The sequence below is a fragment of the Macadamia integrifolia genome, chromosome 10 (assembly GCF_013358625.1).
Source record: "Macadamia integrifolia cultivar HAES 741 chromosome 10, SCU_Mint_v3, whole genome shotgun sequence".
NCBI lineage: Eukaryota > Viridiplantae > Streptophyta > Magnoliopsida > Proteales > Proteaceae > Macadamia > Macadamia integrifolia.
The window spans coordinates 13,617,961-13,641,810 of NC_056566.1; the positions used below are offsets into that span (position 1 = coordinate 13,617,961).

The following is a 23,850-nucleotide window of genomic DNA, read 5'->3' on the forward strand; positions in this document are numbered from 1 at the left end:
TAGGGCTCACGAGGCAGATGAGTCAACTCGGCCATAACTCCATTGAATCGATTCAAACCAAGGCAGATAACACCTATTTCAATCAAGTTATCAAGGGAGCTAGGCAAGCCAATTAGGATCAATCACAACAAATTATATTTTGGAATAAATTGTATGTAGGCCTCAATTTCTATATCTTCAACCATAGAATCTAACCTTTTAATTGGATTAAGAAAGAATATATTTGATCTTATTAGGGATGGGAATAACTCAATAATGGTCTAATCTTAATGTCACACTCACGTCTTCATTGATGGATGGTGATGGCAAACGAAATCCTTGTATGTATCTATATCATGGTGGATGATAAAAGATATTTTTTGATGAGAAATATATGAACCCATTTGTTTATGATTTATTTATTTTTTTAATTTATTTTATTGAAAAGAAGAAAATTCCACTAAGAAGAATGAAAGGATGTTACATCATTGTAGGAGTTAAGGTTAAAGAAGTAAGGTTGTTTTATAATGATCCAAAAAGCTATAAGTCACATTAGTAGTTTCACGTCGTTAGTGAGCTTGAAACCAAAAAATGAGGTTAGACAAAAAGTTACGTACTTTCAAAATAAGTGGAACTTCGCTCAAAGGCTATGTTGCAGTGCTATAACCAGAAATTAAATATTCAAGCTCAGCAGAATCACTTCAAATTGCCCCCTTCTGTGTTGCGTCAGTGGTATTAATTGTTATCATATAGTCAACACTAAATGAGATACCATTAATAATGAGACAAGTACTCCATACAAAGTTGTTAGTATTTGTTGACTCTCACACAAATTAGAATTGGCGGATTCACATTAGGAAAGTTGGAGAAAGAGAAAGACTCGTGTGGAGTGAGTTCAACTGGGTGTGGGTGTGGGTGTGGGTGTGGGTGTGGGTGGCGGTGGGGGTGGGGGGTTCATACTTGAGCAGTCCATTACTTCACAGGGTGAAGAATCAAATATGAATTTGGTTTATCATGATTAGAAATCACTTTTGTTCCTATGTATCCATATGTAATAGCATGTGATGATGAACATAGTTCCACCAAAAAAAAGTGAAAAATATGTTTTAATTATCCTTAGGAACAAAATTAAAGTACATAAAAACATGCTAAAGGGGGGGATTAGAGAAGATTTTTGTTCGTAGACCCAAAGGACTTGTTGGCCAATTCTTTTAGAAAACTCACACTAAAGAAAAATATGTTCTATTGATTCTTGCTTATCATGACATAATCCATAGATTGTATCGATATCCATCCATTTTCCCAGAATGTCTTGATAGGAACTCCTCCATGAGCTAGTCTTCAAGAAAAGATCTTAAATTTTTCTTTTTAATGAAGCTTGACTTCAAGAGAGAATTCCACCAATGAGAGCAAAGAGATACGCAAGCACACCTCTTTGATAATCCAATTTGGTTAGTAGGTGAGCCAATAGTTAAGCATTTTCATAGCCAATTTGGTGGTAAGGATCCCTGTTTTGGAGGGTTTACTATTCATGATGTTATGTTGATTACACTTTTCATTTATGATTTTTTTTTTTTTCATAGTAATTTTCCTTGGATAAGTGTTGTTATTTACTTGTTTATTGCCAGGGCTATCCTTGAGACCTTATTGATCGTTTTTCAAATGAAGGTGGATGTTCACCTCTCCTAAAAAAGGGGAAATTTACTTGGACATCCTCTGTGTATTACGGCCCGATTACTTGAAACCTCTAAAGTTTGAAACTATTATTTGAACCACCCTTACATTTCAAGATTTTTTTCAACTAGCCCATGTTTGTCACTTAGACGCGGTATAATGATGACGTCATGGGTTGGGAAACTCCTAAATGTCCAAACTACCCTTTTAAGAGTAGTGAATTGATCATTTTACCCTTTCACTAAAACAAGGGAAGATGCCTGTCCTCTCTCTCTCTCTCTCTCCCCCCCTTGCTGTGGTGATTTATAGATGTCAAAGAAGAATGAAGCAAGCACCATATCTAACATCCTACTGCCGACCATAAAAAACGTCAATCCTTCCACAAAACCTCACAAATCATTCTCCTTCCCTGTCGTAGCATCATTCAAAGAGTTGGCAAACTCTTCGCCTAATCGATGGAACCCTTCCTCGCCACTACAACACACCACCTCAAATCTCTCTCTCTCTCTCTCTCTCTCTCTCTCTCTCTATAGCCAAAGAGATGTCCAAGGCCCGCTCCCCTCCCAGCCCCATTCCCAACTCTAATAAAAAACTTCCCTCCAGCTCGACCTGTTTTTTTTTTTTTCTAACCCCATTGTTTTTCTTTAGGCTATGTTTGATTGCAAAGGGAAATGAAGAGAAGGAAAGTGAAATTTTCATACTTGAAAAAATATATATATATATAATCATTATCCATGTGATTTTAATATTAACTTCAAATCATTCCATATTTGGTTATAAAATTTCACTTTACTTGCATCCAAAACCCTTTGCTACAATATGTAAAATAAAAATTACATGTAAAATATATCAATACTAATTATGGTTAAAAAAATTAAGTAGTTTATACAATCATATGGGGTAATAATTATAAACATTTCTTTTTAAAGTATGAAAATCTCACTTCCCTTCCCTTTAAATTTCCATTGCAACCAAATGGAGCCTTACTCATTTAAACAAAAATTGTTTGTATATCAGGACACGATGAGGACAAATCTTGTCCAAGATGATGAAGCATAAGCACAAATGGATTTTCAATGCTCTTGTTCATATCATTAGGATGGGTCTTTACGAGTAACCAGAGGAAAGTGAGATTGAGCTCTCCCAATCTGTTAGGTCCACGTCTTCCATCGAACAGAGCCCCTCCTATATCGATCGAGCTTGAATTCCTTCTAGAGAACCTCTCTTCCTCCCTGCTTTGACAATCGAAAAGATGCCTAACAAAATCAAATGGGGTTGAGAGAAATCGGTGGAGAATTCCCCCTCCCACAAATCACTCAGGCCAAACCCTAAGTGAAGATAGGTTTTGATCCCTGGACCTCTTAATAATGGACCATGACCCTTACCAGCATGCAAGGCTTTCAATATATCCACCAATTGATATAGATCCAAAATACCTTCCATTTAGATAGAGCAGTAACAAGATCATCACAGATGTAAAGAATGTTAGTTGGATGGTTTAATAGGAGGATGAAAATTTATAATACATTTCAACATATTTAATATGCGACAAAGTTTGCTGTCAGTGAGAGGCCCTTACGCCGTAGACACTAGGCTTGTGCAATGACCACTGTGAGCTTACCTGGGGTTGTGCTCCCTCTGTGTGGACTCGGGGGCCTATCATGGACAAAAAGCACTTGGCCCATTTAATATTTATGGAAAAACTCTCTGAGTCACTAGAGCAGGGTGCATTAGTATTTCTGTGTGTCTCTCTCTGTTCTACTCATATTAAATGACCTAGTTGCCCTCCAATGTATGATATTATTATTTTTTTTTTACATTGGTGCCCTCCTCTATACTGCTTACTCAGAAAACCCTCTCTCTTCTACCTTTTCACCCAAAAAAAAAAAAAAAAAAAAAAAAAAAAAACTCTTACAAGAAGAGAAATTTAATGAGTTAATGTGCGCTCTTGTGTCACACAGTTCATAGAGCCCACTAACGTAATGAAATTTGGCCCCAACAGTTGTGGTCCAAAAATCATCCTGAATCAGAGATGTCCATAACATTCTTTATTTCTTTACTTTGCATTATTGGAAGATCAAGGAAAATGAAAAGTGAAAATTAAAAACAACTGAAAGAGCAGATCAGACGGTTGAGAAGTCTTTTTTCTTTGATCTATATATGGATCCATTCAATTGTGGATTCCAATCCTACGAACGTGAGACTGGTGACAGATTATGAACCACTCAACCAGACCGATTGTACATCACAATCTACTTTCTTTATTGAAATAGAAGCCAAAACTCCTTCCATTATTGAAATAGAAAGAACTCTAGACCCACCACACCATCCATTCACTATCAATTCTAACGGTCTTATTTTTAAAACCCTCAGGTGGCAACTGCTTTACTGATTCACTTGACCGTTTTGTCCTAACACCCTTCTTTACTTCCCTTTTCTGTTGATCAAATTGGACTACAAAACGTTTAACACTCTTGTCCGTTTCAGAATACACAGTCCCCTCCTCTGTCTCTCACTTCACTCACTCATCCTTGAAGCCATGAGAACCCTCTAAGGATCTTCCTCTCAGGGAGACAGATAAGGTTCTGAAACCAAGCAGATACCTCTTCTAATGGGGTGCTTTCTTGCATGCTTTGGTTCCTCCAAGGACAAGGATCGACAGCGCCGCCGTAGACACAAAATCCTCCCTGGAGATCAGGTAACTAAGCACCCCCCCTCTCCCCCTTTGACATTTTATAGGTGAACTCAATTAGTCAATTACGTACTGTGTTGAATTCTGTTGCAGAGACATGGAAGCTATGAACCTCTGAAACCAGTTCTCTCTTTGAACCAAGAAAGCAAGGAAACATCCATTAGCTCCGTCTTGGAACAGAGGTTGGTTCTGGATTTTGATTTGGCTTCTTGGGTTCTCTTGATTCTTGTTCTATAGATGGATTACCATTCTTCTTTTCGTGTTCTGTGTAGGGATAAGCCTGAGCAGCAATTGAGCTTCAGCACCAGAAAGAAAGTCACCTTCGATTTGAATGTGAAAACCTACGAGAATGTAGCAGCACCTCAAACCTCCTCAAATTGTTCGTGGGAGAACGATGAAGATAAAGAAAGGGGTAAGGAAGAAGAAAAAAGGGCAAAAGCAAGCCAATCCCTATCGGCCTCTGAAGATGATTCTGTCACATCGAGCTTGGGATCTTACCCCCCAAACCACAGGTACCAAAATTGCAGGGACAGCGACGATGAAGATGAAAAAATAGACTTTAGCGAAAGTGATCTGGATGAAGATGATGAGGATGATGAGGAAGACGACGGAGACTATGATGGTGACGATGATGAACCAATAGAATACAAACCAGAGTCTTCGGTGTCGTTTCTCTCTTTACCAATGGAATCACGGACACGGGCCTGTGCTACTCTACCTAACGATAAGGAAGTTAAGAGGTCCATGCCGATCTGTGGTTCAACTGAGCGGGAACTGAAAACACTACCATTGAACCAGAATGCTCGAGATAGGAGCAAATATGTTCAATCAGTACTGAACCCAGTTGAGAATCTGTCACAGTGGAAAGCTGTCAAGGCGAAACCAAGAGCAGCAACACCTCCATTAAAGAATCAAAAGGAAAATGGCCACTTTGAGCAAGAAACACAAATACCCTTCAACCCAGAGCCAACTTCCAAGGTCCCACTATTGAAATCCAGCCAAAGCTTCAGTCACTCTAGGCATATAAAGCAAGAAACTGCAGTTGATGCCAGCCTTTCAAACTGGTTGGGGTATGCTGAAACAATACCTACCACACAAACTAGACCATTCACATTTGCCACTGAGTCAGCAGAAAGAAGCAGGCCACAGAGACCGAGTTGGTCGAGAAGTCCTGAAGACCGACCAATTCTAGGCGCATTAACTGTTGAAGAGATGAAACAATTGTCAGCTTCTTCATCCTCAAGAAGGTCACCGACACGGAGCCCTGACGAAATTCCGATTTTAGGTACCATGGGGAGTTATAAACAGAGGTTCTGCTGATGCTTATTCCAGTAAATGTCAGATTAAGAGGCCGAGAAGAGAAGGGGTTTCAAGTTGTGTGTGGTTTCAAGTCATTGACTCCCTTTTTTATGTGATTTCAGGGTTACTGATACTGTTCTGTATGCTTGTGTGTGTGTGTGAGATTCTAAAGCTGAATACGGTTGTATGTTAAAGATTGGAAGTGAAAAAGAACACATACTTTTAGTGTTTCATATTTTGTTCTCTCAAATTCTCATTTCTAGAGGAAAACCCTTAAATTATCTTCTGAATAATATCCCAGGTGCTGCATTACTGGTCACAATATGTTTGCAACTAAAACTGTGAATCACCATTCGCTTTCTGAACAATCACCTAACTTGCAGGAGATTCATGTGATCAATTTCATGACCAGAAAGTATAATGGGGTCTTTCATTACTTTTGCTCTGCTTTTAGTTGCATAAATTCTCCTGAATGCCTTCCTCCACCTGTGATGCGATCACTAGTCACTACCTGTTGCAATTACTGCGTTACTGGTGGAACTTCACTCTGCTTTTACATCGGAACCTTGGAGAAATTGGTTTTGAAGCTTTTCTTACCCTTACTTGCATTAAACCTTTGGGGAAACTGATCCAACTTGAGCCTGACATCCTATATTACATACACAAAGGGTGTTCTGTATTTTTTTTTTTGGGGGGGGGGGGGGTTGGGGTTACAAAATGGAGATTAACCACATGCATTCAGTACTGTTGCCAACCTCGTAAACTTCACAGGAATGACAAAAAAGAAAGGTAAACAATTAAAATTCACAGGATGTCTGTAAAATCCAGAGCCTGTGATGTAGAAATAAAAACGTAATAGAAAAATGGGTAGCCATGGGTTGCAGAATTTGCACCATTGCTTTTCCACAAGTCAAGCTAGTACTGGCCACTGATGTACAACATGGTATTGCCGCATAGGCGCGTAGTAAATTCTAGGATTTTTTCAGATAAGTTGATAATTTTTATTTTATAGCACTGAAATATTTATCATTTTTAAGAGGTTAAAAGTCAGATGAAAGATTCTCGTATGTGCAAAATAATTTTCATATATAAAGAATAATGAGTAAAAAATCTATAAGATCTGTTTTACATATTTGGTACATAATATACGTGTTTTCATCTCTGGATTCAAGATATAGTTCCTTCTTTTAAAAAACAAAATTTGTTTGTCCACATTTTTGATGACCAGTGATTGGAAATTACTGTTCGAGACACAGAGCATGGCTCCATTGTGCCAATTTTTCATAATGAAAGTAGAGAAGCTCAAATTTTCATACACAAAAGGGTGTGATACACATTTATCTCAGTAAGGAATTTAAGGAAACATACAGGTTAACAGCAGAAACAACAATTTTATCCCCCTCCTGCACACCCCCCTACCCTAAAAAAAAAAAAAAAAAAAGACCCCTACTCCACAAGAATAATAGAACAGAAGCCATGGATTATTTGGCTACCCATGCAACATGATTATATTTGGTTGATGAACATTCCACCACATATAACAAAGTATAATAAACGTGAAAAATTACAAGGCTCCATGTCTATTAAAATATATTACATGTTCGGCAGTTCTCACTATCTTATATCTGCTTTCTTTTCAAGGTGTTGATCGACATTAATGAAATCTAGATCAGAATACCCAACTGGCAACTTCAATTTAGTCCGACTTCCCTTCTGATGAAAGAAACAAAATGAAGCCAGAGCACGAAATATCATCTCTTTTTCTCGTAGGTGGTCCATCTTTATGTCCCCAAGTTGGAGAACGATAAAAATCCAGAACATGATCAAAGTTAGAGTAGGAGGTGGGGGTCCCCTTGATATCCAGCTAATAAATTTGCTTCTTTGACTTGATCTACATTATGCTACAGATACATGAGTCCGAGTCGTCATCATCAGTGTCACTTGCGTCGCTGCAAGCACAGACAGGGGATTATGGGTGAAACAGTGATAAAATGGAAGATGAGAAATGAAGGGTTAAAGGGTTAAAGTATATAATGAAAAGAAACAAAGGGTAAAAAATGGGGATAGGGGAACAAAACAGAAGCAATTCGTGGTTGCAAACGTGTTGTCAGATATGCAAGGTAATATTCTCAATGATTTCCTTTTAGTCCTTTTACAAGGTAAATTAGTATTGCAAGCATGGATAACTGTAGAATAGAGGATCTAATATAATACTATTCTCATGGAAGCAAAAAAAGCAAGTAGAAGAGATTTGCAGGACAGATGATACCCCTTGTTCTAGCCAAAAAGAACTACATGAAACATGAAGAGACTTACTTCTCGAAACTTTAGCTTCTTACGCAAGTTAATAATAGTTAAAGCATGAAGTGCCCCCATGAGAGAAAATCAGTGCAAAAAATGCCACAAATACCATCCTATCAGCAGGAATTCCTGAGGGAAAGGGCTGAAACTGAAACCAGAGTTTATCACCCACTCTTTAAAAGCATAGCTCCAAAATAAGTCCTAAAGCTCATGGCTTGAGGAGCATAATCTCTCCTTTTCATAACAAATAAATGATAAAAGATAATCTGCAACTTTCTGTAACAACAACAAAAGCATTCGCCCAAATGGTACCTTCTCAAAGCTTGGGTTCATGATTGCAAACTCTTGAAATAATGACATATTACTGTACGATAAATTTGAGCACTGAAGCAAACAGAGTACGCTGAAATTAGGGGAAAACTTATGCAATTCCATTGAGGAGTCAGCAGAAGATATCTGGTCTTTTAGTATGTGCAAAGTTATCCACACACCACCTTAAGGGATAGCATTTGAGGGTCTCTCAAGGTTGTAGTGCCAGAACAAACAGACTGAAGAGGATAAGATAGCATTCATAAGTTTGGAAGGCTTCAATAGATTACATTCTTACAACTCCTCCAATAGGAATATGATAATAACAAGTTCAAAAAACAATTCAAAAGAATGAAGGATTTTTCGGGGAGTATTCAGAATACCCCACTGGGCATCCATCTTACTATAAATGTTCTGCCAACCAAATAAGAGGATATGAAGAAGGCAAGTATCTAAAGATTGGGAGAAGATCTGAAACAGTAGCTGATGATGATTCAAAGACATGGTAATAAAACATTAAGGTTTATGTCATACTGAAGTAGCAATGACAATTACAGGAACCAGCATGACAATTTAACCAACCATCGGCACCATCGCATCCTTATTTACACAAACCTTAAGCATTTAAACACTTAATTCAAGCATGCTAGACTTTAACTTATCATCCATTAAAGATGCACCATTTGTTCCAATGCTAGACTTTACAGCCTGCCCAACTAAGCATGTTAAATGTAGTGTCTAAATGAATTAAACCCTTCTCAGAATTATAAAGATGATCAACCAAAAATTTTCTGTTAAGACTAATGGCTTAAACATCTGATGTTACAGTTAAGCATTAGACAACAAATACCATGATTAAGTGCTAAAGCAAATAAGGTAAGGCCTAAATGGGTGCATAGTGAAGAAAATGAAAAGTAAAGAATGAAGCTGAACCCATGTATTACCTTGGTTGGAATTCCAAAACTTCCACAAGCTTATTACCGTTTCTATCATTCCACTGCACTTTCCGCCGCGACTTCTTTGGTTTCTTCGATATACCACCCCTTCGAGGCGATAGTAAAGGGTTCGATTCATCTTCTGCTTTCCTATCAGGAGCAGCCTCACCTCTCAAAGGCTCTACTGTCGTTAAGGGCTTGATTTTGCAGCTATTAGGCTGAGAAACAACCGCATCCATGGATCAGTTTCACGAATCACTGCTCAGTGGATCCTCAACTCAAGTGAAAACAGGATCCCACCAGTGATCCATCAATGGAAAAGCCACCACCTTCAGACAACAAATGGGTAAATCCATCCGTTTCGATACAAGAAACCCAGAGTATGTGATTGAAAACAGATCCCTAGAATTCAGTAATGCCAATTCCGACCAAATGGTCCACTGAATTGGATTCTTCCCAATTGGAGACAATTTTGGAAGTGAAGAAATCCAAATGGAGATCAAATCAGCAACAAATCAAAACGTTACTGAAAAAAAACTCATGCTTCTCTAGCAGATTTTACCCCCAAAAGAAAGAGAAAAGGAATTGGAGAAGAAAGGATTAGATCCTCAAGGTTAAATGTAAAGAAACAAGAGAGAGAGAGGGAGAGAGAACAAAACAAATTAAGGCTTTGTTTGGAATTTGGTAGTTGATTGATGGAACATGGAATCGGTCTGAACTCTGAACTCTGAACTCTGAACTCTGAACTCTGAATTCTTATTTTAATATTAATTATCTGAATACGTGGCATAATGGTATTGGTTAGCTGCCTGGGGTTAGTTTAGGAATGAAAATTAAAAATTAAAAATTAAAAATTAAAAATTAGTGAAAGTAAAATTAATTATAAAACTAAGGGGAGTGAGTGCTAAGATGCGCCAGTTGACCTTTTAGCCATGATGATGCGTAGGTTAGTTAATCGAATAAGTAAGTAGCTGCTACCTGTGAACATGCGGCCAGTTGACCATTCACCCATGGTAGGTGCGTAGGTTAATGTTTAATCTCGTTGGATTCGTTGTTCGTGTTCCGTCCTTTCGCTGGAGCATGGAGCTGCCTCTAATCATAAACCTGGTTAATATGATTTATTCTTGAAATCAATAAAATAACATAAAATGAAAGAAATTTTTCGGATGATCCTATAGATTCCATGAAGATTGATCTCATCGATGATTTTCATGTTTGATTTTATGTTGTGAAACTTTATTTTTATTTTTTCTAATCCATGGATTTTATCGTATAATAAAAGAAAAATTAGATCTAATGCTGAGCGCAGTAGCATGCAGCTTCTGCTTGAAGAGCAGGCGGCAAGAGGGTAGGAGGTCAATGAAGATAACAAGAATAATAGAAGGAAAAGAACTTTGTCTGCGAGCAAGGGCTTGGAGTGTGGCCTAAACCGACGCTCCCATGCATGGATTTAGGGGACGATATATCGATCCGATATCGATTCGGATCAGATCAGATTTGCATGTATTGATCGGTTTTGCCCTTGTTTTTCTTTAAGTATAATTTTTTTACTCTTTTACCCCTAAAACGATACTGATAACCAATTCAAATTGGTCAGGGATCGGGGATCGGTCTCAACCGATACGATACAAATACTTAAAACAATTTGACTCTTGTTTTTTGTTCTTATCGTGGAGGAGGAGAGAGATAGAGATATAAGGAGTGCTAGCGTAGGCCACACTCCTGAACAAAAAATTAAACACTTCTCAATTGAAGGGCAAGAGAATGGAAACCGATCATGTGACTAGCTAGCACCTAGGGTCAACGAGGGAGCACACATGGGTATCCACTAGAGAGCACACAAAGGTATGGGCATTTTTAAAAACTAGCTATGAAAGGGCACACCAAACAGGATATCCTACCAAACATGACCAATTATAATTCTTTTCTCTAATAATTAATTACAAAAACTTTTTTTATCTAAAAGTGTGCCTACTTCAATACTCCCATCTATCTTTCTTCTCTTTTGAATTTAAAATAGATAAAAAGACAGAAGAAGCATTTACGTAGGCCATGCTCCGAGATAGAGAACCACTACCAAATAAATTATGTAAGGCACCATCTGTCATCAACTTACACCAACCGTGAAGATCATCCATGAAGCATATAAAGTATGATGCAATAAGTGTATATGACATGAGAAGGTAATTAAAGAGGGGCTTGACTAATTAGCTTCATGACAGTGGACGAGGGTTGATGTAGGGGGGTTCCTAGGTGACTAGGTCTCCTACAAGATTAACTAACTAGATAGGGTTAACTCAAGGGGCTTAGGTAGATAGGACTAAAGAATCTCAGCAAACAAGATTAAGCATGCAAGATAAAATGAGACTAATAAACAAAGTAGCCAAAAGCAATAATAATCTAGACGGAAAAACAAATAAATTCTTACTCAAGTTTCAAGTGGGGACATGGGGAAGGGAACAAACGACATACGAATATTAGGTTCAGCACAAATCCATCTAGACACCCAAATTAGATATGCAAACAATCGATATCCTCTAGCAACCAACTAAAGTAGAAAATCAGCAAGGGTTCTTTGGAGATATAACAGTGACGAAACAACTTAAACAATCGGTAAAAATAGGCATAAACAAAGGGCAAATGCAGGCTTCAACATCAATGGGCTGCAATACATAATAGGGATTAATGGAGGTGGGGAGGGTTTAGTTTAATGCTTTACCATATCGATGTTCAAATCTGAGGAGAGAAAAAGAGATCAAGGTCCTCCAAAATAAAGAGGTTGCAGTCCACCTTTAGTTGATGAAGATAAATCCAGCCGATTGTAGAGAGATCAGCACCAGCAGAGGGTAAACAACAACTGAGAGTATTAGCAGCGTGCAGCAGCAGCAGTATTGTAACGGCAGCAGTATGTAGCAGCAGCAGTGAGGTAAAGGCAGCAGTGTGCAGCAGCAGCAGCAGTATTGTAGCGACAGTAGTATGTAGCAGCAGCAGTGAGCATCAATAGGGGAGGTCAGCAGTAACAAAACAGCAACAGAAAAAAAAAAATAAGACTGAAAAGAAAAAGAGTGAGGCCAGACAAGAAAGAAGAGAGAAGAGAGAGTCGAGAGAGTAAGAGAGGAAAGAGGCGAGAGAGAAAAGTGAGAAAACGAGAGAGAGAGAGAGAACCGTGAGGGGGGTTGGGGTTTACTCTTAGCCTTTTTTTCAATTAACATTCATTACTTGAACCGTGGCCTAAGCCATTACATAAATAACAATTTAGTTACTAAAAATAAAAAGAGTCAATTGACTAGTAAATAAAGACTTTCTAAAAACTAATCAACCAATAAAGTAGTTTCCTAATTAATTAAAAGATTAACAAGGAAAAGAATATACTACAAATAAACTACTAAACTAATAACTAATGGGACCCACAAGATCTACTAAAATCTGAAAAGAGAAAGGGGCTCGATCCAACGTTGGAATGGCTGGATCGAGCTTTCCTTCTTCCTCCTTTTTCTTCTTCTTCTTTCTATTCTTCCAGCCACAAATATGGCTGCTTCTTCTTCTTCTTCTTCTTGCGCCTGTACACTTTGATGTCCCCATCAAGGGTGCTGCACTCCTAACGTTTTTTTTGTTATGCTCACCAAGTCACAATTCACAATTCACAATTCACAATTCAAAGGTTCATGAGGGGAACCATTGGCCAAGTCAATCATTAACAGAATATGTAATTGGAAGACAAGATACTCCCTTGAGTCTATAATGGAATGAGTGAAGAAGATGTTCCCAATGGAATGGAATAGATAAAGCCTGGACCCATTCCCCATTACAAACAAGTCTGCTTCACAGACTCACTCCATGGGCCATGGCCATGACTCAAGAGTGCAACAAGACCCAACCAATTAATAATGATGGTCAAAGTCTCCTTAAGTTTACTGCCATGCCTTTGCTCTACTGATCTCTCAACTACCACCAAGAATCTTCACTTAAAAATGGAATTAGATTTTGATGGAAAGGATAAGATCAGAAACCAGAATTTAATGCTCTGAAACCACCATTCTTTTTGGTGAATAATAATAATTAAAAAAAAAAAAAAAAGAAAGAAAGAAAGAAGAAAAGTATGATCAGGGCGGATCTCAGCGTAAGGATAAGATTGCTCTATTACTATTTATTGGTTATCAGTTTGAATTAGAAAATAATCACTTTACAAAATTGAACTAAGATTGCGAATATTATGATCATCCATAAACCCCATAATGAGGAAGACATAGGAAGTTGAAGATGAGAACAAAATCCAAGTAACATCTAACAACCAAAAGGAAAAATTATCAAATATACTAACAAAAAACTCCTCAATCTCTAGAGAAGATTAACAGAAGTTTTTTTTATTTTTATATTGGGTAAGGAAGACCGATGAAAGTTGAAACAACAAAAAAGACAGATTAGGATTCAAACAATTCGCCCAGTCCAAAACCCCTTTAGCATCAGAAAAGAACTCTTAAATTAATGAAACCATGATAAGATGCTTACTTCAGTCCTTTAATTTACCTCTGTTTTTTTGGTAGGATCCTTTAATTTACCTCAACCCTACCAAAAGTATTTTACCTTAATCAACCCAACTCTTTTGATGGTCCGAGTTTCTCCATATGTACTGTGTCTATGGTATAGATCTTAATTCGGCAAGTCATTTTATTAAATGTGAAAAGTTACTATCTGATTTAGAAATGAATGGTTTGATTCACCCAATAAACGGTGGTATGGTGGAAATCGTTAGATTGGCATTTCCTAGACATTTTATCTTTGGTCTCACTGTCATTGGATTGGACTTCTAGGGTAGCAATGACTCTGTCTAATAGGAGGAATAATTATGACCCTAGATTCTCTACATTGTGGGTATAGGAAAACTTTTACCCTCTTTCTTTTCTCGTCTACGGATCCATATTTTTTTATTAGCAATCCCCAAAATAGATCCATTAGCACCCTTATGAAAAAGTTCATCCATAAAAATAAAGGAACAATTAGTTTCCAAGAGATACTTGCAAGAGGCATGTTTGGTATTGTGTAACTATTAGAGGGAGATATATAAGTGTTAGCTATAATATTGTGTAAATATTCTGTCCATTTCCCTTCATCTTTCCTTGCTTGCTTAAATATTGTCAAGTTAGTCGGCACTCTTGTGTATTCATTCTCCCATTAATCTAAAGAAGAAGATAAACAGCTTTACCATAGCTAATATGGTATCCAGTCCCAACAACCTTTAGAGCTAAGCGGGATTCTGAGCTTCCACCTCACATTACAAAAATAATTGCCTAAACTTGATGGAGATTAAGAAAGAAAAAAAAAAGGACTAATATGATTAGTGATCAGCTGCTCAAAGCAATTAGGGGATTGAGTGGAAATAATTTTATAATGGATAAGAAGCGGGACTCAGAGGTCTTCCCAAATATGAATAGAACTTCTATTACCCACAATCTATATCAACCTCTGCTGAAGAAGAACCCAGATTCGGATCCTTTCTTGAGCGGTGATCACCCAGGTCTTGCCCATAGTTACTTGGGCGATTGCCACGTATCCAGGCGATGATCCAACGATTCTCAATGCCTCTCTCAAAGCGTTAGATCGTTGTTTGGACACATGACGCTCGCTCAAGTAACTATGGACCGACCTGCATGATCACTGCTAAGAAGAGCAGTCAGATCTGAAGAACTCTCCCTTTTTAGAATAATTCTCTGAGCTTATGAAGGATTAACCCTTAGTTGTGCATGAGAAAAACAGGGGCTATAAGGGAAATAAATACTTTTAAATAGTTGACCCCATAATGATTATGGATTATAAATCAGGTGCCACCCAAGTTTTGCAAGCATGGTCACATTCTGAAAAGTGAGATCTATAATCCCAAGGCCACCATCAACCTTATGCTTATAGAGACAATCCCAACCAACACAAACACAATGAATATTCCTTTATTCATTTTGTCTCTAACCCTACAAAAATTTACATCCAACTTTGTTGAGATCCTCAAGAATTCTATCCGAATTTTTAAAGTAAGTCATAGAGTACATGAGGGTTGCTTTAGTTATTGCTTTTATCATAACTTCACTCTCATATGTATAGGAGTCTTTCTATCCACCTTGTAACGTGGTGAGAGTTCTATTCGTGATGTCTTGGAAGGCTGCCTTTCTTATTCCTCCCAATTATGGCAGGAAGTCCCAAATGTTTCTAGGTCTAACGATACCATGAACACCCACAGTTTTAGCAAATATATGACAAAGCATAGATGGGGTGTTTAGGCTGAATGAGACTGAAGACTTGTGGCAATTAAATGATTTCCTTGACACCCCACAATAGAGGTTCATGGAGTCCTTGAATTTGTCTGAAGAAAAATGTCAATTGTCAACGAGAAAAGAATGAGTAATTTGTGGACTTTGCTTATGAACTTTAATAACTTGCATCTGGCTCAAAGAAATAGCTTCCAAAAGAAAATAAGTATCGCACTCAAACTTAGTTTGATTGTCAAGAAGTGGATAAAAAAGAAAAGAAAAAATTCAAAAAAATAAAAATAAAAATTTGAGTACAGAGATACACATATATATGTCAATCATTGCATCAATAATAACAAATGTCATCATTTTGCCCGTAGCCCACATTTGACTTCATTGTGCCTTCCTTATATGCCAATGAAAAAGAAAAGATTACCCAAGAAAAAAAAAAAAAAAAAGATTTTTCCTCCCCACAAGTATCAAGGACATTAATGTTATCATTACATCTCAATAATGATTTCTGGCTTTGCACCTTGTGAGCTATTTGGACCAAAAGAACAACTATTTCATTGGCGGGTCTGAGCCAAAAAAAAAAAGAGAGAGAGAGAGAAGAGAGGGTGTTATAAACATCAAGAAAGAGGGGGATGATGTTTCAAGGCAATGAGGTGGTTGTTAGGTCAAAAAAATAAAAGTTTCAATTTGGAATTACTCCAAATCTCTGTAAGCTTTCATCCCTTCAACCGAGCATGTTGGACTCTAAGCAAGATCCCCCGGGCATCTGCTTCATAAATGTCTCTTGTCAACAAGTAATCCACGGTGAATGACACATAATTTCCTTATGTAAAAAAACAAATAGCCCATCCAGTAATTTTAAGGCAAGCACAAATCATGATGATGGAATCATGATTTGGAAAACAAGGTGTTATGGTATTAAGTTGAGATGAGGTACCTGAGATTCAGAGTAGCGGGGATGGTGTGATTGCATGGAAGTGATCTATCACAATGTAGGTTTAAGAATAGTATAGGGGTTAGGTTTTTCCTTTTTGAAAGTGATTTTATTTTTATATGACCATATAAAACAGCAACTAGTTACAAAATGTATAATTTTATTTTTTTTTTATTCTTTTTATTTATTTATTTTTTTAAGATTATCTTTTCAGATATGTGGTTAGAATTAAAGAGATACTAGTGGACAAGCTATCCAAATCCACTTAATAAACTCATAAGAAATGAAAATATACGAGACAAATTCTAATACTTGTGGCAAAAGCAACAAATGGGGTCAAGACTCTGCTGACATATTATCCCAATGATCCATACTCAGTTGTCACATAACCCCATGCTTCTTAATATTGTAGAGAGAAAGTTCTACTCAATCCCATCATAAGATATTTTTCACATCAGACTTTAGAACTGAGAGTCTGAGAGATAACCTTTACCAGATAAAATAAGAAAGAAAGAGGTAGAAGTAATGATGTACAAGGAAAATAGTGTTTGCACATTACAAAACCCTAAAAGCCAAATTGATTTCAAAGACAAATTGAGTCTAGGATGAGAATGACATGCGTTCTCCACTTCTCCCACCTCTCTCCCCCCATTTACTCCATTGCCTTTGATGAATTATTGGTCATGATTTAGACATCCTAAGTGACCAACTGTCTGAGATGGGGAGAGGGGGCTTGTCATGATGCTTACATGCCACATCAATGGTGATATGAAAAATGATATCGATCATATAGAATCCACATAATCAGAGTAAGAGAGAAAATATTAAAGAAATCCACGGGTGTCCATGTGAGAGGAAAATAATACTTGATGTCATCATAATTTTGAGCGTGGGATTATTGTCAGGTTTTGCACAATCTGCACCCTCTCACAAGGAATGCCAAATGACTTTCCTACCCCCATGATTGATGCCTTGACACCTCCTCTCATTATCTCCTGTGCTGGTGCAAACTGCACGTAGGGCTATCTTTTTCCCCTAAAGATATTTTGGCAGATACAAAGAACATAAACATCTTTGGATACAATACAGATTTAGCCTCTTTTTTTAATTTTCACACTATTTTCCATCTATTTTCTCAAACATTCTCCTTCACTCAATTAGAAAAGAACACTCCCTAGTCATCTTTGGATATAATACAGATTTAGCCTCTTTTTTTAATTTTTCACACTATTTTCCATCTATTTACTTTCACATTCTCCCACACCGAATTAGAAAAAAAGGCTCCCCAGTCATGCAGCCTTGCACCTAGACACAAAGGGCTGCAAAATGACACTCCACCACTATCAAACCCAAAAAACCCACCCCTTTGATGCTCATATGTGCTCCTTCATTCAGCCCCATGTACTAGCATAGGAGCCACACAACCAGGAAGCACTCATTTCCCCATGCAATATGAGATCTTCAATTTGTGGAACACAAGATGATGAGAGAAATGCATTAAATTCAAAGGGCAAAAGAACCCTACAAGTCTAGAGTAGGTCAATGAGAAGTGCAGCGGAAGCATCGTCAGCATACACTGAGGATGGACAGTGCAATCTTTATGTGTCGGCATCAATCTCAAAATTTCTTACGCTAGATTGATAGGGTTGTTTTCTTCAAATTTATAAAGTAACAATGTCATTTCATAAAAATTAAAGGTACGTCTACATCGTTTGTTAGATCACTTATTAAAATACTGGTGTCTAACTGGGACCCACATGACCTGCCTAACTGTAATCTATCAATTCGATCAATTGATTTGGGTTGCAACCCACCGAGGCTAACCCTAATACGGATCGGCAAATCCCATTTCCAAAATCTAGGGTTAGGGCAATTATGGGCGGATTCATCACCGATCCTAATCGTTATTGATCAAATTCGAATTGAAATCAACCAGAACCAGTCTGGATTCCAATTCGAGGCTTTTAAGCTCTGAATCTACTGAAACTTACCAAAAAAATTAAGGTTTCAGAATTGTAGTTTGCATTGTTGCCTTAGGGTCTCCCTATATTACATATTGGGTTGGGCTTGTGAATGTTAAGACATTACTTGCAAATTCACAATAGAATTGTGAACACTGATTGTTCATGACCTGCTGTGTGATAGTAACTGGGGGTGTTCATTGTTAAACACAGATAAAAAATTTCGCTGCTGTCCGGGTAGCAACCCCTTGGTAACAACAAAGGGAATGGAATCCCAGGGGCAGGTTTGAAAATACCTACCTAGGATGAATTTCCACACCTACCCCTGAGATTCCAAACCCCTGGCTGGTATGAGGGGTTGCAGCTACTTTTTCATCATTTCCCCCTCTTGCTGCTGCAACCTAGGCAGCAGCCAAGTTTGCCGAACACAAATCTCACAATCAAAATTTCAACTTGAATTGACTACGAAAGTGGCTCAAAATTCAACAACAGCACATATGATCTTTGAGTTGGCGGGTGGGAAACCAGCTATTAGAGAGGATAGGAGACGGTTCGACAATAGGGGGGCAGAGAGAAGAAAGAGTGTCAAGAGAGAGAGAGAGAGGTGTGGTATAGAGTTCTGAAACCAAACATCATCTCTAAGCCTGAAGTCTGGCTTGCTCATGATACCTATTGCATGACAGAATTAGAAATTTTAAGAGGATGTGGGGAAGGCAGGAAATGACTTAGATTCAAGTCATGAGGGAAGACATGAGTGCTCATTGAGCTACTAATGGAAATGGCCTTACAAAGAGTGATTGGAGGCACATGTTCAGGAAACTACAGCCAAGTAGTTCACCAAGCCAAATGCTTGAACAAACTAACATTAATGCAAGCAAAAAAATTAGTTTCATTCTATCAGAAAGCCTTGACTCCCAGAAGATGAAGGAAACACACTTGGATATGGCAAAAGATACCTGCGATGCATTACCTATGCAACATGGCGGCTTGGCTTCATCTCCAATTGTCCTGGCACTATAGCAACTATGCTTCACACCAATGCAGGTCTACTTGCCACTTCTCTGCATGTCATGGTCTTCATATCCACTTGTTTTTTCTGCTTTTCTCAATGGTGGAACAGCAACAGTAATAATTTTATTCATATAATTCCATTGGTTTACATACTAACCATTCTCCTGGATGCAGTGTCTTGGAATTAAGAAGATAAATACCTCATTATATGATGAAATTATCTCTCAGTTTATTACTGTTCAAAGAATATGAATAATAACTATCTGAGTAAGGACTTGCACTTCCTCATCATTTCCCAATCTAGTTTTCCCCTCAGAGAGTGTAAAGGTAACCTCAGACATCTCCTCGGTGCAAGCAATGGTACTGAGTTCACAGCTGAAAGAAATGTTATGGAACCTTGGTTCCCAGTATTCCTCTCTAGTGATCCACCAAACTTGTTTATCATCCAAGAGAACCTTTCTTTATTATCAGAATGGTAATCTCTCTGTCTTTCTTGCATCCAAATTCCATCCTACCGAATATACAGGGCATCATACTTATTTAAAGCTAGGAGGAACAACCAAGTTTCAGGATAACAACTACCTGAATTTCCATTTGTAAAGATTTGAGAACCAGAATCAAAGAAGAAGAAATAAGAGAGAGAGAGAGAGAGAGGCAAAGAGATTGCTGTAACTTGGGAGTCACAACCGTGTGTTTGGTTCTTCCCCTTTCATTCATATATAGACTACCTATTACGTAGTCATAACCCAACTAGGAAAGTAGAATGCATAATCAAAATAGGAAACTAACTCTAACTTAGCTAACAACTATCCTAAACCCAACAGGACACTAAAAAAGATATATCAAACATAATCCCATGGTATGGAGGTCTATGGTCACCCATAGCCCTCCAACTGATACATGCTCTCATATACTCTAACACCATTTTAAACATAAAAGGTATCAAACCGTTAAAACCTAACAAAAGCAATTTGACCTACTGCCTAAGCTTGTACTAACAGTCCTTATGTCCATTTGATTAATGGACCCACTGTATTCCAAATAATTTCTGTTTATAGAAGTGTGGAATTATACAATACATTCTATCGGTTCCTCCAACATTACAGCCACAAGGATTTCTTTCTAGTGTCCTGTTCTGTTCTCTTATTCTTCCCCTCCCCCCCCCCCCCCTCCAAATGGATACTGGATTGGGAGTCTCTGCTGTTTGTCTAAGAAAAAGCTTGCACCCGTACCCACCAATGCATGGCCCTTTTCCCAGTTCAGAAATAAATTTCGATGAATTGCACCCGACTGTCAATTCCTTTTCAATCTACAATTGAAGCTAAAGTTAATGCTACAGAATCACTCTCCTGTTAGCATAAACAAAGGAGAAGAGTTCTGTTCAATTCTGATTCTGACATACAGAGTAACACTATGTGTTTGGTTATGCAACTTCACATTGACTATGGAAGTCCTTCCATGTGTTTCACAACCAGCGAAGATCACAGAAATATTTCTCATGTGTTTTAGAGACAACTCAGATGTGATTATTGCAGCAGCCTTCTTTCAGGTTGTTGGCCAATATATTTTACATGTTATAAAAAGAGCAAAGAGCCACATAGTGCATGAGGCTCCCGCTACTGCAGGGTCTGGGAAGGGCAAGTGTACGCAGCCTTACCCCCTGCTTCAAAGAAGAGGCAGTTATAATTTATATTTTATATTTTTTCTAAAATATTGATAGCATTCAAGTAAAGCTATCCTCATTGATGGGGACATCAAGGTGTACAGTCGAAAGAAGAAGAAGATTCAACCAGATCCATCTTTGTGGTTGGAAGATTAAACAAGAAAGAAGAAGGAAAGAGAGGAGTCAAACCAGCCTTCCAGCGCTGGGTTCGACCCCCCCTTGTCCTCCCAATCAGCAGATCTTGTGGACCCCACAAGATCTTATTTGATTATAGTACTTTACTTCAATTCTAGTGTTATTTGATTGTCTTACATAATTAGGAAACTAGGACTTCTTTCTATTTGTCTATTAGGTAGTTTTTTATTTCAAGCAATTGAGTTTCTAAATTTTTTTTTTTAATTTTTGGAAGTTTATTCTAGTTAAGTGTAAGGCCATTGGCCATTGTTTAATTCAATGAATGTGAATTGAAAAACAGCCAACAGCAAAGCCCCCACCCCTCTCACGATTCTCTCTCTCTTTCAATCTCGTCTTTCTCACTTTCTCTCTCGCCTCTTTCCTCTCTTTAGTCTCTCGGCTCTCTCTTCTCTCTTCTCTCTTGTCTCGCCTCCCTCTCTTTTTTTTCATTCTTTTTTTTTCTGTCACTGTTGCGATTACTCACTACTGCTGTTACATACTGCTGCCATTACTCACTGCTGCTGCTACCCTCGGCTGTTGCTACTCTCGGTTGTTGTTTACTCTCTGCTGGTGCTGATCTCCTTTCAATGAATGGATTACTGCTGGCTGTACCTGCTGTCCGTGAGTTGCTGAGAGCCCTAACATCATTCACCAAGCTACATCGACAATACTGAGGATCTCTATATAACCGGCTGGGCTTGTCTTCATCAACTAAAGGTGGACTGCATCTCTTTATTTTGGAGGACCTTGATCTCTTCTTTTCTCCTCAGATCTGGACAGCAGCATGGTAAAACATTAAACTAAACCCTCCCCACCTCCATTAATCCCTATTATAAATTGCAGCCCATTAACATTGAAACCAGCCTTTGCCCTTTGTTTATGCCTATTTTTACTCGTTGTTTTAAGTCGTTTCGTCACTGTTATATCTCCAAAAACCTTTCTGATTTTCTATTTTAGTTGGTTGCTAGAGGACATTGATTGTTTGCATATCTAATTTGGGTGTCTAGATTGATTTGTGCTGAACATAACATTCGTATGTCGTTTGTTCCCTTCCCCATGTCCCCACATGAAACTTAAGTAAGAATTTATGTATTTTTCCGTCTAGATTATTATTGCTTTTGGCTACTTTGTTTATTAGTCTCATTTTATTTTGCATGCTTAATCTTGTTTGCTGAGTTTCTTTTTGTCCTATCTACCAAAGTCCCTTGAGTTAACCCTACCTAGTTAGTTAATTTTGTAGGAGACCTAGTCACCTAGGAACCCCCTACATCACTCATCAACCTACCAATAGTAAAACAGGAACTCAAGGATGTGAGATATTCAGAAGAATGGGCTGCTAAAGCACCTCCTTGCACCTGGTCACCCATTTCTCCTCCAGAGTTAAGAGGAGAGACTTTCGAAGGTCTGCACACAAATGGAGGATGTGTCTCCTTTGGTAAATATTTTCAATTCCTAGTTCTGGGCAGAAAACAATTCAACCTTCTGGTGTAAAAAGAGTGGATAAAGGACAATGGATATTTTGGCCACTGAACAAGTCCCTTATGAATGGTGGTACCCAATCGTATTTTGTATGCATACAGTACAACCATGCAATGCAACTTAGATTAACTAGTACCTAGAAATAAGTGATGCCATTAACATGCGAAATGGTTTTTCCTAGAGTGTATTTTCAGTAGATTTTTAAAATTTTGTATTGGTGTACTGCTGGATTGACTTACTCAAACACATTTCCCCATCACATGTTTACAGAGATTTTTCATGTCATGTTGAAGGGGAAAAGCTTGACAGGACTGTATGGAGTTTATTAAACTTCTATGCTTATGTGCAGTATCATGTAAAGGTAGAAATCTACTCCACCCTCCACCCCCCGCCCCCTTTCAACTCTTGGGTTTTTTGATGATTCTGTGAACTACCACTGCTTCTGACATATTTGGGCTGACAATACATGATTCTACTATGTACTATACATAGAAGGATAAGGAAGCATTTGGAAAGTCTGGTACAGGTGATGGAACTCAAACTGAAATACCTTCTCTTTCTATGTACGTCTTACTAAATTTTCAACTCTCTCTCTCAACTTACAGGTCCTGCAAAAATCAGGGATTGTAGAACATGAACAGAAAAAGGAAGTCCAAGGTGACAACATACAAATACATTATATTTATCTGAATGTTTCCATTTAAAATCTCCCAACACCATAAACAGCCATTGTTACCCAGATACCTCAAAACCGTGTGCCATATTGTGTCGGATAGGGATATTTTCAGTGTAAACTTCGTTAGATACTTGAAAATGACAACGCCCTCGCCATCTGTGGCTGACATAGCACACAGCTGGTTACATCACTAACCCTGTAGTCATACAGAATGGCTTCAAGTTTTAAGCTTATACTTGGAAGAAGGATCAGGTATTATGGTTCTTTTCTCTTCCTCCAGACCAAAGGTCTGCAACGTGGTAATCTTAGCAGAACTGCAAGTTTGCTAAGGCAGTTGATTTTACTGCTATAAAAAAATTCTTTGATTTAATGAAGGGTGCAAGTACACGAGGAAAGTGCTAATCTTCTCAAAATAAAAAATCTTCAAAAGGAAGTGTTACAATTTTAGCAAGAAGATCAAGAGAATTCATTCCCTGCTTAAAATTCATGCATTCAATTGATTCTGTCGACGA

The 23,850-nt window shown here is 37.9% G+C and overlaps 2 protein-coding genes and 1 pseudogene across 2 annotated transcripts; 2 read left to right on the top strand and 1 right to left on the bottom strand.

Annotated features, from left to right (window-relative positions):
- The first annotated feature begins 4,095 nt into the window (after positions 1–4,095).
- On the top strand, positions 4,096–5,877 carry LOC122090884 (rRNA biogenesis protein rrp36-like). The gene is made up of 3 exons (XM_042660624.1): positions 4,096–4,351; positions 4,439–4,527; positions 4,618–5,877. Exons 1-3 carry the CDS (start codon positions 4,265–4,267, stop codon positions 5,663–5,665), a joined length of 1,224 nt encoding a protein of 407 aa, XP_042516558.1. The 5' UTR covers positions 4,096–4,264; the 3' UTR covers positions 5,666–5,877.
- Positions 5,878–7,125: 1,248 nt separating this feature from the next.
- On the bottom strand, positions 7,126–9,903 carry LOC122091111. Its single transcript, XM_042660936.1, has 2 exons — positions 9,199–9,903; positions 7,126–7,593 (listed from the first exon to the last, which is right to left on the bottom strand). The coding sequence occupies exons 1-2, from the start codon at positions 9,426–9,428 to the stop codon at positions 7,536–7,538; spliced, it is 288 nt and encodes a 95-aa protein (XP_042516870.1). The 5' UTR covers positions 9,429–9,903; the 3' UTR covers positions 7,126–7,535.
- Positions 9,904–14,520: 4,617 nt separating this feature from the next.
- Positions 14,521–23,366, top strand: LOC122092216 (annotated as a pseudogene).
- Positions 23,367–23,850: the final 484 nt, after the last annotated feature.

Excerpts from the sequence above, each read along its gene's own strand:
- LOC122090884 (XM_042660624.1), top strand. The coding sequence starts at position 4,265 with ATGGGGTGCTTTCTTGCATGCTTTGGTTCCTCCAAGGACAAGGATCGA. Across the intron at positions 4,352-4,438 it reads AAATCCTCCCTGGAGATCAG|AGACATGGAAGCTATGAACC; the intron begins GTAACTAAGCAC and ends ATTCTGTTGCAG. Across the intron at positions 4,528-4,617 it reads AGCTCCGTCTTGGAACAGAG|GGATAAGCCTGAGCAGCAAT; the intron begins GTTGGTTCTGGA and ends TGTTCTGTGTAG.
- LOC122091111 (XM_042660936.1), bottom strand. The coding sequence starts at position 9,428 with ATGGATGCGGTTGTTTCTCAGCCTAATAGCTGCAAAATCAAGCCCTTA. Across the intron at positions 7,594-9,198 it reads GTTTTGGAATTCCAACCAAG|CGACGCAAGTGACACTGATG; the intron begins GTAATACATGGG and ends CTGTGCTTGCAG.